The 13,937-nt window shown below is 38.6% G+C and overlaps 4 protein-coding genes across 4 annotated transcripts; 3 read left to right on the top strand and 1 right to left on the bottom strand.

Annotated features, from left to right (window-relative positions):
- Positions 1-655: 655 nt before the first annotated feature.
- LOC147276239 (protein VACUOLELESS GAMETOPHYTES-like) lies at positions 656-1,570 on the top strand. Its single transcript, XM_086253208.1, has one exon. The coding sequence runs from the start codon at positions 696-698 to the stop codon at positions 1,416-1,418; it is 723 nt and encodes a 240-aa protein (XP_086109334.1). The 5' UTR covers positions 656-695; the 3' UTR covers positions 1,419-1,570.
- Positions 1,571-2,480: 910 nt separating this feature from the next.
- On the top strand, positions 2,481-5,298 carry LOC147276238 (putative L-type lectin-domain containing receptor kinase S.5). The gene is made up of 2 exons (XM_086253204.1): positions 2,481-3,825; positions 4,384-5,298. The coding sequence occupies exons 1-2, from the start codon at positions 2,526-2,528 to the stop codon at positions 5,160-5,162; spliced, it is 2,079 nt and encodes a 692-aa protein (XP_086109330.1). The 5' UTR covers positions 2,481-2,525; the 3' UTR covers positions 5,163-5,298.
- Positions 5,299-5,664: 366 nt separating this feature from the next.
- PDE191 (Mitochondrial transcription termination factor family protein) lies at positions 5,665-7,310 on the bottom strand. The gene is made up of 2 exons (XM_086253207.1): positions 7,094-7,310; positions 5,665-6,836 (listed from the first exon to the last, which is right to left on the bottom strand). The coding sequence occupies exon 2, from the start codon at positions 6,827-6,829 to the stop codon at positions 5,840-5,842; it is 990 nt and encodes a 329-aa protein (XP_086109333.1). The 5' UTR covers positions 6,830-6,836; positions 7,094-7,310; the 3' UTR covers positions 5,665-5,839.
- A 117-nt stretch (positions 7,311-7,427) lies between these two features.
- Positions 7,428-9,613, top strand: LOC147276236 (uncharacterized). The gene is made up of 2 exons (XM_086254907.1): positions 7,428-8,545; positions 9,399-9,613. The coding sequence occupies exon 1, from the start codon at positions 7,549-7,551 to the stop codon at positions 8,512-8,514; it is 966 nt and encodes a 321-aa protein (XP_086111033.1). The 5' UTR covers positions 7,428-7,548; the 3' UTR covers positions 8,515-8,545; positions 9,399-9,613.
- Positions 9,614-13,937: the final 4,324 nt, after the last annotated feature.

The raw sequence follows: 13,937 nt of genomic DNA, 5'->3' as shown, positions 1-13,937 counted from the left end.
CTTTACAAAATAAGTGAAGCTTCCAGATAATAAATCCTTGCTCCTACTTTAACAAGCGTTGAATCCCTTTATTTATCAAAGAGAATCAGAGTAAAAGCCAAAGCATCCCAAACATTCCACCTGTTGGGGTCAGATGAATTTTTAAGGACATTGCTGCCTTTGTTCTTTTGTAGACTCTGAAGAAAGAGGATAGTGGCTGCCTTAACATTCCGTGAAACTCTTAACTTAGTAGCCCTGCTGTGAAAACCATTCACAAAGCTTCTGATACTTTAGCAAGGACCAGTTTCAATCTTAGGCTCATCAAATTACAATAATATTGCTAAGGTTTTGAGTAATAACTCAGTATTAGGAATGCTAATCAGCCTAATCTTAATCCCAATGAGATAGGCAATAGCCAAAACAACATCCTTCCACGGCATTAGATTCCAAAGCTAATGCTTTTGCTTGATCCTTCTTTCAACCCTTCTCACCTTAATTATTACATCAACGTAACCATTTTGTATTCTCTACTCTTAAAATTTAAGAAAAGAATCTGAGAACTCTTTTCTTTTAGCTATCAAAGGCAAACCAAGCAGCTGGTCCATTTTAACCTTCATCCACCTCCATATAAGCAACCATCAGCTGGGTACTTCCAAATTGGCCAAAGTGAGAAACTTGGGGTTTGGATAAGAAAAATTATAGAAAAAGAAAAACCCATGAAGATTGACAAGGAAATCTCTCACCCCATCCACCCAAAACACAAGCTCAAGATTGAATACACAGAGATCCCATTCAACTGTGATGGGTGCAAAGAAGCTGGCATTGGCCTCAAATACAAGTGCCAGCAATGTGAGTTTGACTTGCACAAGGCCTGTGCTGTGGCTGACCCCTACATCAAACATCCCTTCTATAACAAATGTGAGTTTCAGTTTCTTTATAACCCCCCTGGTTCTGTTAGGAGAGTATGTGATGCATGTAGGAAAGATGTGTTGGGGTTTGTATACCACTGCAGGAGATGTGGTTTTGATCTGCACCCTTGTTGTGCCAATCTGCCACAAGTCCTAGATGATGGGGAGCACAACCTTTACTTGTGCTTCAAGATATCTAGTGCTTGTCATCGCTGCGGGGGTAAGGGATCTGGTTGGTCTTACCGGTCTGAATGCAAGACCTATAACCTTCATGTGTCATGTGTGAAGGAGTTGCTTGTGGAAAGTTGGCAAGCCATGTATCTCAATGTGGACAAGAACAAGGTTAGGGAAATGCAGACGAGGATCCCAAGCTTTAAAGGCACACTGCAAAACCATCATGGGGGAAGAGGAGGAAAGGTCAGAAAGTGTTGCCAGATTGCTGGTGGTGCTGTTCGGGTTATCATCTCTGCCATCCTCGGAGATCCTACTGCCTTAATTGGTGCGGCTGTTGGCGGCTTCATATCTAAGTAGAAGGGGCAGACAATGAAAAAAAAAACAAGTATATGCTTAGTATGTCATGTTATTGCTGCTCTTCATGTTGTCCTGTTTCATTTATTACTTGGTTTACATGTAAATTTAAATACTGTGTGCATGATCAGGACCCAGTGTCCTCCAAATCTGCATATTTCCTTATCTTTGTAAAAAAAGGATGTTTAGCTATGACAGTGTGTTTTTTTCTATGATAAAAATCATACAATTAATGTTTATAATTAAAAATGGGCTAATGGGAGAATGAGTGGCATTTTCACAAACCTCTTATTTCTTATGCATATTGGTCAAGAAAATAAATCTGAATGAAAAATATCACTTCACTCCGTTACTAGTGAGTGGATAGCAGGATAAATTTGGTTTTGCTCTTGGTGATATAACACTAAATAATTTGAAACCAAACTATGACCATGAACAAGGCAAGTGACAGTTCTGTAATGTAGCAAAGAGATAATAGTAGTCTATTTGACTTTGGTGCGGTCTGCGGTTGAATGCAAAATTTTGTTTCTTTGTGATTTTCTCCCTTTGTATCATTCAAAACCTTCTTCTTCTCCTTATGCCAGTGACCTAAATTTGGTCATGAGTGAAATTGCTTGAGGCCATACGGTACTCTCGTGCTGCTTAGAAGTTTCCTCAAAAAAATAGAATAAAACGTCATAGGCATAAGCCCAATGGCTTGAGATTTATGGCAGAAAAGATTGACTTTTCATAACATATTGCGCTTTGACTTTTGAAAAATCTTTCTGTTCAACATGTTCAACAACCAACCCATTCCATTCCTTGAAGAGGAATCAAAGGAAGAACATTGTATAATGAAGATAAGATTAAAGGTCCCAACGACAAATTGATAAGAGGAACAAAAGAAGTGCCCTTTTTCCCATTTTGGTAATATCCTATAAGTTTCCCTTAGTCAATAGATGCAGGTAATATATATTCTATATGCTATACGTAGAGAGCAAAGCTCTTATTTTGATCACCTTGTGCAGATGCTGAGCATCCATTGATTTCCTCTCAAACTTGGTTAGTTTCATCTTTCCTTTTCTGCCTTCAAATTAGTACTAGGTGCATAAACCAAAAGTAACAAGGAAAATGGGTTTTCCAAAAGGAATATCAATCACCTTCATAGTTGTCCCATTTGCTCTAGTGCTGCTGCATTATGCTGCCATAGGTTCTTCAGCAGCATCAGCAGTTGAGCCTAAAGATTTCCCTTTTTCTGTATTTGATGAGAAAACTGAACAATCCACCTTCCACTTTACTAAGTATTCTTCCATTGATAATGAGGCACTTCAGTTAACCCCAGACACTGAGAACCAAGACTTTGGCTTAAACAAGTCCGGCCGGATCATGTACCACAGGCCTTACAGACTCTGGCTGCCTGACATCGATAAGGATGATGATGATTACATTGTTGCCTCCTTCAACTCAACTTTCCTCATGAACATCTACCGCGACAAAGATTGGAATGCTGGCGAGGGCTTTGCTTTTCTAATAGCTTCGGATACTAATGTACCTGAACAAAGTTATGGGCAGTGGCTAGGCCTCACCAATGCCAGCACTGATGGTAATGCTACAAACTACATGGTAGCCATAGAATTTGACACAGAAAAGCAAGATTTTGACCCTGATGACAACCACATTGGCCTCAACATCAACTCTGTAAATTCAAGCAAGACTGTTTCTCTGAATTCTTTAGGCATTGAGATATCGCCGGAGATAGCCACCAACTACAGCGTATGGGTGCAATACAATGGCAGGTCCAAAGTAATGGAAGTGTACATGGCTAAACACTTCAAAAGCAATCCACAAAGAAAGCCAGAGACACCACTTCTGAGGGAGACAATAAACTTGAGGCATTATCTGAAGCAGGAGTCCTACTTTGGATTTACTGCTTCCACAGGCAGCTCAGCAATTCAGCTGAACTGTGTTTTGGAATGGGATCTAGAGGTGGAGGAATTGCACCCCATAAAAGATATGACTTGGCTGAAGATTGCTGTTGGGGTTGGTGTACCAACAATGGCTTTGCTAGTACTATTTACAGTTTGGCTGGGGATGGGGTATCTGAACAAGAGGAAAAGAACCAGCGTTGAGGAGTCCAATGTGCTAGGGACACTGAAAAGGTTGCCAGGGATGCCCAGGGAGTTCAAGTACAAGGAGCTCAAGGAGGCCACCAATAATTTCCATGAGAGTATGAAACTGGGACAAGGTGGATTTGGCATTGTTTACAGAGGAACTCTGCATGATAGGGATCTTGCGAATACTACTATTAATACACCAACACAAATTGCTGTCAAGAAATTCTCCCGGGACAACATCAAAGGCAAAGATGATTTCTTGGCTGAGCTCACCATTATTCACCGGCTTCGCCACAAGCATCTTGTCCGGTTAGTAGGTAAGAAAGTTTCACCATTCATTTTGTTAATCCAGTAATTTCCTTTTACCCCCAATCTATCTTTCTCTCTCTCTTCTAAATTATTTCTGTTTAAATTGCAAATGTTATTCTGCTAAGATAAAAATTATGAGCTGTACGTTCAGGAAAATTTCAAAATGTTTTGATTAAGAAAAAAGAATAAAGTAAGGATCAATAGTCAACTGAATATATCCACCTTGCTGATCACTCCATTCAATATGGACATAGTCTCTTGCATTGAAATTTGACCCAAAAAAAAAGAGTTCTTGCATTGGAAAAGGGTGTTTTTTCCTCGTAGGAAAATAGGAAAATGCTTCAAACCCCAAATCTTTTCCATTTTTTTCCCTCTCAAACTCACACACAAACATGTAACTGACTTGGGAGGCTGTTGTAGGACCCCTTTCCTTCTATTTTGTTTCAACTTTCAAATTTAAGTTTCAAGTGTCAACTGCATTTACTTCAGTTTCTGTTGTATATACAGTCAATGAAAAGTTCCAAAACCATGTTCATTACTCTAATACATTTACTGTCTTTGTACAGGATGGTGTTATGAGAAAGGGAAGCTTCTTTTAGTGTATGATTTCATGCGAAATGGCAGCGTTGAGAAGCACCTATATAAAGCTTCCAACCAGAATACACTGAATTGGAAACATCGGTGCAAGATCCTAGCTGGTGTGGCATCAGCATTGCATTACCTGCAAAATGAGTATGACCAAAAAGTGGTGCACCGTGACCTCAAAGCCAGCAACATCTTGCTTGATTCGGACTTCAATGCTCGCCTGGGAGACTTTGGCCTCGCCCGAGCCTTGGATCAAGAGAGGAACTCATATGCTGACCTAGAACTAGCAGGAGTCCCAGGCACCATGGGCTATGTTGCTCCAGAGTGCTTCCACACAGGGAAGGCGACTCCAGAATCTGATGTGTTCGGTTTTGGGGCAGTGGTGCTTGAGATTGTGTGTGGTAGAAGTCCAGGAATAAAGGTTCATCATGAACAACACCACTATTCCTTGGTTGATTGGGTGTGGATGTTGCATCGAGAAGGGCGAATTCAAGAAGCAGTGGATGAGCAGCTAAATAACGATTATGTGTTTGATGAAGCAAATAAGCTTTTACTTCTTGGGTTGGCATGTTCACATCCCATTGCCAGTGAGAGGCCTCAAACACAAGCCATATGCCAAATTATATCTGGAACTATGTCAGCCCCTGGTGTACCTCCATTCAAACCTGTTTTCACATGGCCTTCCATGGGTACTGCCAACAGCAGCACTGACAGTACATATTCTAACATCATTCTTTCTAACATCACATTGTCTTCCTAACTTTTGGTGGAACATTAATTTAACATCACTGCAGTGGCTTCAGCTCATCCCCTGATTAGAGTATTTTTAAGCTCCTGGGATGGTGGGGTTAACCAGCCATAGTTAGTGTTCTTGCTGATACATGGGTCGGAGCATATAGTCTCCCTTTGAATTAAGATTGGGAGGATTTTTACAGGAACCCATTGGTTAGAATGCCTAGTAATATTTGGCTTTATGGGACTGCTAAATGTGTTATGAATTTTCTGTAGATTCTACCTCAGAAAATCAATCAAATTATACCATAATTTGTTCTTTGAGATCCCAAACACTGTCAATTAACCTCATCAATTGCGTTATACCAAGGTAACTGCAAATCGTTAATTGAAGAGGATAGATTGTCATTGATTACATAGAATCAAATTATGGCATAATTTTGTAGCCTCAGGTTCCTATATGAACAACTCAAACTACCCCAGAGGCTCGGACAATGTTCTACCAGATGGCACTTTATAGAAGGGAAGACTTTCATATTGAAATGTATTGAAGACTAAGCCATTCCGTTCACCCAGAAGGGCCAGAAGCATATACAATTCAGTTCACCTCATATATTGAAAATACAATACCAAACTAAGCTACAATACAAGAAAAATGAATTTGAAGCATAGAAAAATGAGACTCTCGTACCTCGGGCCTATTCTTCAAACCAAACCAAACTTCATGTGGAACTTCTTCTGATTACAGTCCAGCATTTCACTCAAGCTACAATCAGTCGTCCTCTGTTTCAAAAGTTTGTGTCGCCACTCCACTCTTTTCTTCAAACCATGGCGAAAGAAGTCGGGATAATCAGTGACTTCATCAATTCGTCTCCCCATTACCTCTACCAAGAACTTGATTCTAGGTTCTAAAGAATTGTGGATGCTCTTGATCAGAATGGGAGGATAACCAGACACCAAAGCTGCTACCTGTCCATCTCCAAATCCACAGCTCTTTAGATAAGTGAAATTGGGTCTCAGAACCTTGTCCACATCTCTACACAACACTTCTGGAAAGTTCATTGCCACTGTTTGAAGACCCTGCTCTGTGAGACCTACTGATTTCAAAAACTCTGCAGTAGGGCGCAGTCTATTATCAACACTATAACCCATGATAAATGGGTTCTTTACCAGTACTTTGCCAATCATCCCATCTCCGGCAAGGCCAAGATTAGCAAGAAAGTCCACAATTTCTCTCAGTTTTGTTTCAATGCTGTAGCTGATGAGCCTAGGATTAAGCAAAATCATTTTCCCAAGTTGCTTTTGAGGAACACCCAGTGCCTCAAAGAAAGCCAAGAGTGGACATAGCTTCTCTTCCACACTATGTGACAGAATGTGAGGGAATTTGGCAATGGCAGTCGCAACTTCGCGGGGTTTGGTACCAAGCGTGGTGAGGCACTCAACCGTAGGCACAAGCTTCTCATGGAGACCAAAAGTGAGTATCTTGGGGCACTTTGAAACAACAGAAGGTAGCTTCCTCTCTTGAATGCCAATACTTTTCAAATAATCCCAGTTCTCAGAAGCTCTTTCCCCTTGCACATTCTCAAGACGCTTGCACTTTCTGAACAGTTCTTGAATACTCTTATCATCAAAACCTTTATCCCTGAAGAACCACATGATACTAGCACTACCATTTTGAGTGGTGCTGGTTTCCATTAACCACCTGACACCGTGAAACACATCAAACCCAAGCCACATTTACAGGTTCATATAAACCCAAAAAAGACAACTGATGTATAAGTTGTAATAGTATGAACAAGCAGTGAACATTAATGGAGGACTATGATGAAAATGAACAAAATTCAACAAATGGGCAATTGTAAAATCTAACAAACTAAACACTACCACACAATTTCTATCAAATAAACATCATTTCTTGTGTGAATTTAGCCAATAAATAATGTAAACAGAGTCACATACCTATAATTCAATCAAGCCCAGCAAAAGGGGAATAGCTAAAAGGAGAGAGACTTTGTACTTTTGCTGCCAGCAGCCGAAAAATCATAGGCGGAGGCAGTGGCAGGAAGGAGTTATTAAGAAGAAAGCCAAAGCCAAAGCCAAAGCCTTATCTGTTTGTTTTAGCTCTGCATTTCAAGCAGTGAAGCGAAGGGACTACTCCGGTACTGAGAGCCTTCATTTTCAAAATACCGTTTTTACCCTCGTTGTTTTCTAAAATGACCGACATACCTCTTCTTATATGCCACAATATACACACACACGCACACACACGCGCGCGCGCACACACACACACACACACACACACACTCACAGTCCTCTCTTGGTTTGAACTTTGAACCCCAAAACCCCAACTCTCACTTAAACCCTAAAACCGAAACCCAAGCTCGTCAATTTATTGATCAGAAATCTCTGGGGCCATGCCATCGTTTCAATCTCTGGTTTCTAAGCACATATTCTCCAGAATTTCTGACCCTCTTCGCCATTCATCTCAGTCCCCCATTTCAACGAGCTTGTTGATAAAACTACGTCGTTTCAGCTCCACCTCCGATCGCGGCGGTGAAATGGAAGCACCAGAGCAACAACAACAACAACCACCTCCAGAGCCCATACCAAACCGGCCCTTGAGAGGCCAAAGACCATCCAATCCCCAGACCTCCCCTCTTAAATTCCTCAACAAAAACCCACCCAATGTAGAAAGAAGGGGAGAGAACCCTTCTCTTCAACCAGAGGACAACAGTTTTCTTGAAAAACTCAAGCTGGGTCTTGATAAAAGCAAGAGAGAGAAGCCTCAAGAAGCAGCTGAGCCGCCACAGCCACCAGAAGAAGCTGATGAGATATTCAAGAAAATGAAGGAGACGGGTCTCATTCCCAATGCTGTGGCAATGCTTGATGGGCTTTGCAAAGATGGGCTGGTCCAGGAAGCCATGAAGCTTTTCGGGTCCATGCGTGAGAAGGGTACTATTCCTGAGGTTGTTATATACACTGCTGTGGTTGAAGGGTTTTGCAAAGCACAGAAGCCTGAAGATGCTAAGAGGATTTTCAGGAAGATGCAGAGCAATGGGATTGGTCCCAATGCTTTTAGTTACACTGTGTTGATACAGGGGTTGTATAGGGGTAATCAGTTGGAGGATGCTGTTGAATTTTGTGTTGAAATGTTGGAAGCCGGTCACTCGCCGAATGTGACTACTTTTGTGGGGTTGGTTGATGGGGTATGCAAGGAAAAGGGCATGGAAGAAGCTCAGAGTGTTATTGGAAAGTTGAGGCAAAGGGGGTATTTGGTCAATGAGAAGGCTCTTAGAGAGTTTTTGGACAAAAAAGGTCGGTTTTCGCCAAAGGTTTGGGAAGCTATCTTCGGGAAGAACACCTCAGAGAAATTGTTTTGAGTTTTCTTGTTTATTGGAAGCATAAGAAATTGTAAGTTCTGCTGTTCTCTTGATCATAATGGATATGAGTTTCTTCTGTTTTGTTAAAACCTTGTTGCTCCGTTGCATGAGGGGCAGCATGAGAAGAACAGCAATGTCACCCATGGAAATTCACTTTGCTAATTATGGTCATGATTCTTTGTGTTTTATGTGGTTGTCGAAGATATGTCAGCATTAGCGTTTTGAATCATATTTTATACAGTTTACATTTTCTCATACTGGCCACAGTACTTCTGATTAGTAAAAGATTACTCTTTTAGCTTAAACTAGGATATCATGGATTGTGAACATGGTAAACTGTGGAGTTCAATTAGAGTAAGCAAATTTATGGCTTTGACCAAGTTATGATTCACAGTTTCTGACTGGCCTTGAGTAGGATTGTTAAATCAGGTTTCAGTAAAAAAGAATATTTGGAAAGGGAATCAGTGTATTCTGATAGATGCATGGCTCTTTTAATATAGGGTTCAGAGTAAAGGTCAACATCTTGATGAACTTCTCACCTTTGGGAATTGCCGCATGCAATTTCTGCAATAAGTCTGAACTGTGTGAATACTAGATATGGCGAATCACTTTTGGGTTTGTATTTGAGCTGTATTGGCTTTTAAAAATTAGTCTCGCCATCCTGAGTACTATAATGTTATGCTTTCATGTGATTAGGTACTTTTGATTGGTCATTTATAGAGAACTGGTAGGAGTAGGTATTAGTGGTAGATAAGGTTAAAAAAAGAAAAAAAAAAAAAGAAAGGTATAAGTGGTAGATGAAAACTGAATTATATTAGTTTAGTAGTATTTGATGAAAACTGAATTTTCTAAGTAACTATCTGAAGTATTGTGAATATCGACAGGGTTCTGCCTAGGGGTCTGGAGGAGTAGATGAAAACATTAATTTCTCTCTCTACAGGCTACAGCTTTTGATGTCATTGAAGTCACTTTGTATTAATCCCTGGAGGTAGTAGTAGTAGGTGGTAGTGAATATCTGAAGTGTTAAATTTGCTCAGTAACTATCTGAAGCACTGTGAACATCAACATGGTTCTGCCTAGGGGTCAGTAATCCATGGAGGCAGTAGTAGTAATAATCACTTTGTATCGACATGGTTCTGCCCATCGCTTTTGATGCCATTGAAGTCACATTGTATAATCCATGGAGGTATAGTAGTAGATCACTAGATCTCTTCTATATTCATGCAGTTCTGTATTTTGGTGATTGAGTTTGCAATTGTCCAGCGTGGCAGGATTAGATGGAGATGCAAGTTCTTCCAATTATCATTTACTTGTATTGGTCTCTTTTTTGTCCAAATTATTTACCTTTGATAGTTTTCTAAGTGCCAGATACATTCCCTTTTGGAGCTAGTTAGGTCTGGAAGCCCTATATTGAACCCAGAAAGGAGCTTTGCCAAAAAGGTTACTGTGAATGTTGACTTGCAGTTTTGTGTAAATTGCACAGGATCTGGATAATTTTTGCTCTTTAGTTGCAGTTGCAGTTTATAAGGAATTAAGTTTTGTTATACATTGGCTGTATCTTGTATGCGAAAAGTTCTCGTAGACTTTGGAAGTCAAGACATATCCAACAATACCGAAGTGTTAAATAGAGACTTGTGAACAGAAATTAGTGAACTTTAAGAAGTTATGATATTAATTTTAACTGACTAGTTAGATGTCCAAACCAAGTTGGACCTTGGCTTGGATTCAAGAGGACATGTCTCAAATTCTTGTACTGAAATCAAAATCCTCAACAGACCTCAAACTTTGGTGGGTGGTAACACATCTTTCAACAACCCATAGAAGGTATGTAATATACTTCTACAAGTTGGTTTAACAAGTAAAGAATACCCCAGTTGCTTTGGCATTGCTTAATTTTTAACGTGAGCTTTGTTGTATTATAGGACAACAAGGGAAGCAATGTCACGTATAGAATTCATTTCCATTTATCAAGCTAACATTTTCCCAAACGTGCAACATATAGAGAGAAACATATAGGTGCAATTTCACAAACTAACAAAAAGGTAGGAACTGTGATTGTAAACATTCAACTCATGACTTTTTGAAACCAGAACTCTAATATCATGTTATGCACTAGATGCCACAAGCTTAAAGCTTAAGAAAATATGCTAATAATAATGTATATCAAACTAACAAAAAAAAAACAAAAAAGTGGAGAATACCCAAAAAGGATTGAAGATATTGAACTCATTGCCACCTTGCCTCCTGAAACTAGAGCTTAAATTTTTTAAGAAATGTATTAACAATGTATATCAAATTAACAATTATTACATCACACGTATATTTGGTTGCACAAAAAAGAATTTAAGTAGCTCAAAAGATGCTCCCAAGCTTGTAGAACATGTAAGATCACTATTCATCCTCTCTTGCCATAAGCACACGCTTTTGGTCACATTTGTTGCCAACCCAAGAAGGCTTTGTGGAAGGAGCACTACTCCGCGCATGTATGTTTGTTCACATTTCACAAAAGAGTAATGGGGTTGGCGACTTGGCGTCTGTCTGGGATGAGTAGTCCTCCGGCTGCTGTGGGAAACTCAATGACTCATATATGGTCGGCTATTGTTTATTCCAAGTGAGCAAATTGTCAAGAAGGAGATACATCTCCTCTTGAAAGGAGTTTTGATATTATAAACTACTCATAATTTAACCAACTCACCCACAAAATTCTCCCCTCTTTGCCCTATAAGATCTTTGTGATTTGGTCGGCTTTTATTTATTTATTTCTTTCCCCTGCTAGTTTAAGGTAGTCTGTGGGCATACTTAGGCTAGATGAAATTGTCCCTTCAATTTAGGATGGGCTAGATATTTCAACATATTTTAATCAACCTCATAGTAATCGTGATTGTTGTTATTTGGACTGTATTTATTTCTCACATTGTTCATTCCGTTTTGATAGAGGTGAGATTCACATAAATGTATCTTATCTCTATTATTAGATGTGATAAGTGAATGTGATACAAATAGTTTTATATTATCAACAAACAATAATTTCATCATGTGGGAAATCACATCATGTATATATAAGAACTGCATGCAGTTTCAATCACATTAGTTGATCCCATGATGATTGTATTGTTAATTAATACATTAAGTATTACTTACTGATGTAATTAGTACATTGAACATTAATAATTTATTTATTTTTTATGGGGATACATTAATAAATTAATACGACTCAAAATTTGGAATAGGCTCTAAAAGTTTTATATATAGAAGCACATGCTTGTTTTGTTTATATGCATATCAAAATTAGAACTAATGTAGTTTTCTTATTATAGCATGAAACTTCCCAAATCATGTGCACATTGAAAAGTTCATTATTAATTTTACATTTTATATACAAGTACTTTATATCAACCTGCGTCAAGGAGCCAATTACGGAGTCATTTGAGCTTGGTTTTGTCTATTAAGGTCTATGGTATGCCATCAGAAATTATATACTCAGATTTTTCGTGTTGTAGTTATAACCAATAAAGTTTGTTTTAGAAAGATAATTAATGGAGACTGAAACCACATAATTTTAGATAAAGGTACAATATCAACATAGAAATTATAAAAAGATTTGAAAATCACAAAATAGACGGTCATCTCAACTTAAAGGAGATAAATTGAAATTATGGGTACGTATACACCTTCTCTCTTTCATAATAAATAGTGAAGAAATTGTGAATAAGAGAATGAATGTATACATACACTCATTACATATAGATTTTTATAAAGAAAACCATGTAACTATATCTAACTAATGAAATCATACTTGGACTTTGTGAATATCTATATCAGTCAATTTAGCATAGATAACTAAAATTTTGGTTCTTGGCATAGTGGCAATTAAAGTTGTTTGTAGCTAACTAGGCTAATAGGCTTTATAGGGTGGGTCTTATGCATAATTTGCCTGTCTAATAAGAAGTCTCTGCAGTGGTGCAGTGGTTGGACAGTAAGTCTTCAACACAAAATGATAAACTACACTGCTTCTCGCCTTCTCTGGTGTTTGCATGTCTAATGTAACACTAATTACCAAAATAATAATAATTATGGAATGCATTATTCACGCTCCATCAACTAACAAGAGCTTCCCAATAAATTAAACCCATTATTTATTGTTTCATTCAAGGTTTAAAGTACTTGCTAATTACCATTATAAGTGAATTAGACACAAGTTGTACTTGTTTAATTAACTTGAACATTTTTTATATATTTAATCAAAGACTGTGAGGATGTGGGGTCGGCGCCGGCCCTGCTTCCCCGCCAATTTCAAAGTACGATATATAATTTAGAATACAAATGCATATGAAGCACAGAGACTCACACACTTGACTTGCAATATATATATAGATATATATAATTATATAATAATATATAATCATATCAAACACTTATATTAATTTGAAAACCTCCACCTCCAAAAGTCAGAGCTAACTGCTAAGAAACTAATACGTTTAAATTGTTTTTTAAGCCTATATGGATTAACATTTAGCACCCAAAAACCAGTTGCTATATAAAGGGTTACATGGGGTCCTTTATTACTCACAAACCAGTTGCTATAAAAACCAGTGCCTTGATTAGTTTCATTAGCCTACACTGCATTACTCACACAAAATCACAAAATTTTGGAACTTTGGGAGTGAAAGAGCAAAAGGGTTGAGAATTGCTTGAATTAAAAAGCTAGCAAAAATGATATGTCTAATGGTTTCTCAGTCAAGTTTGAGCATGGCCGCCATTTTTTTCTACACATGTTTTTGGGTCCCATTCATGCAAATGAAGAGAGCTGTGGCCAGAGTATTGGGTCATGTCCTGTTTTTCAGTGACTGCAAGCAGCCAGAGGAGGACTATATGTGCTGCAGCCAGTTTAGTCTACCAGTGGCTAGGTTTGAAGACTTGTTGCTGCAAACTCAGGACAATAGTACTAGTACTAAAGGGAGGACTGGACAAGTTCTGGAAGAGACATGTTCAATTTGCTTGGTGGAGTTTGAGAAGGAAGATGTGGTGAGCCAGTTGAGCAAGTGTGGGCATGTTTTCCACATGGACTGCATTGAGAGGTGGATGGACAGAAATCACTTCACCTGCCCACTTTGCAGGTCCTTGTTCTTCAATGTAAATACTTCTCATGCAAAATGGGATGATGATATCCCAGATACTACCACATCCTCATACATTAATGGTCTTTCTTGGCATTATTAATTTTCTTGATCTCAATTATTAATTAGTTCTTAATTTTTTCTAGAGGGGATTGTTGTAGAGGGAGGCAAGGCGTCAGATTTTCTTTTTGTTTTTCTTTTTTGGTTGAGATCAGGGCTCATGTAATTGATTGTTATATAGCTGCTTCAACATTTATAAGATCGGTTCGTCTATATCATAAGCATTTTACATTTATGACATACAAA

The sequence above is a fragment of the Dryas octopetala genome, chromosome 8, assembly GCF_963921425.1.
Source record: "Dryas octopetala chromosome 8, drDryOcto1.1, whole genome shotgun sequence".
NCBI classification, from domain to species: domain Eukaryota; kingdom Viridiplantae; phylum Streptophyta; class Magnoliopsida; order Rosales; family Rosaceae; genus Dryas; species Dryas octopetala.
The sequence above is the reverse complement of the archived record's forward strand: the minus strand, read 5'-3'. Positions and strand labels throughout refer to the sequence as shown.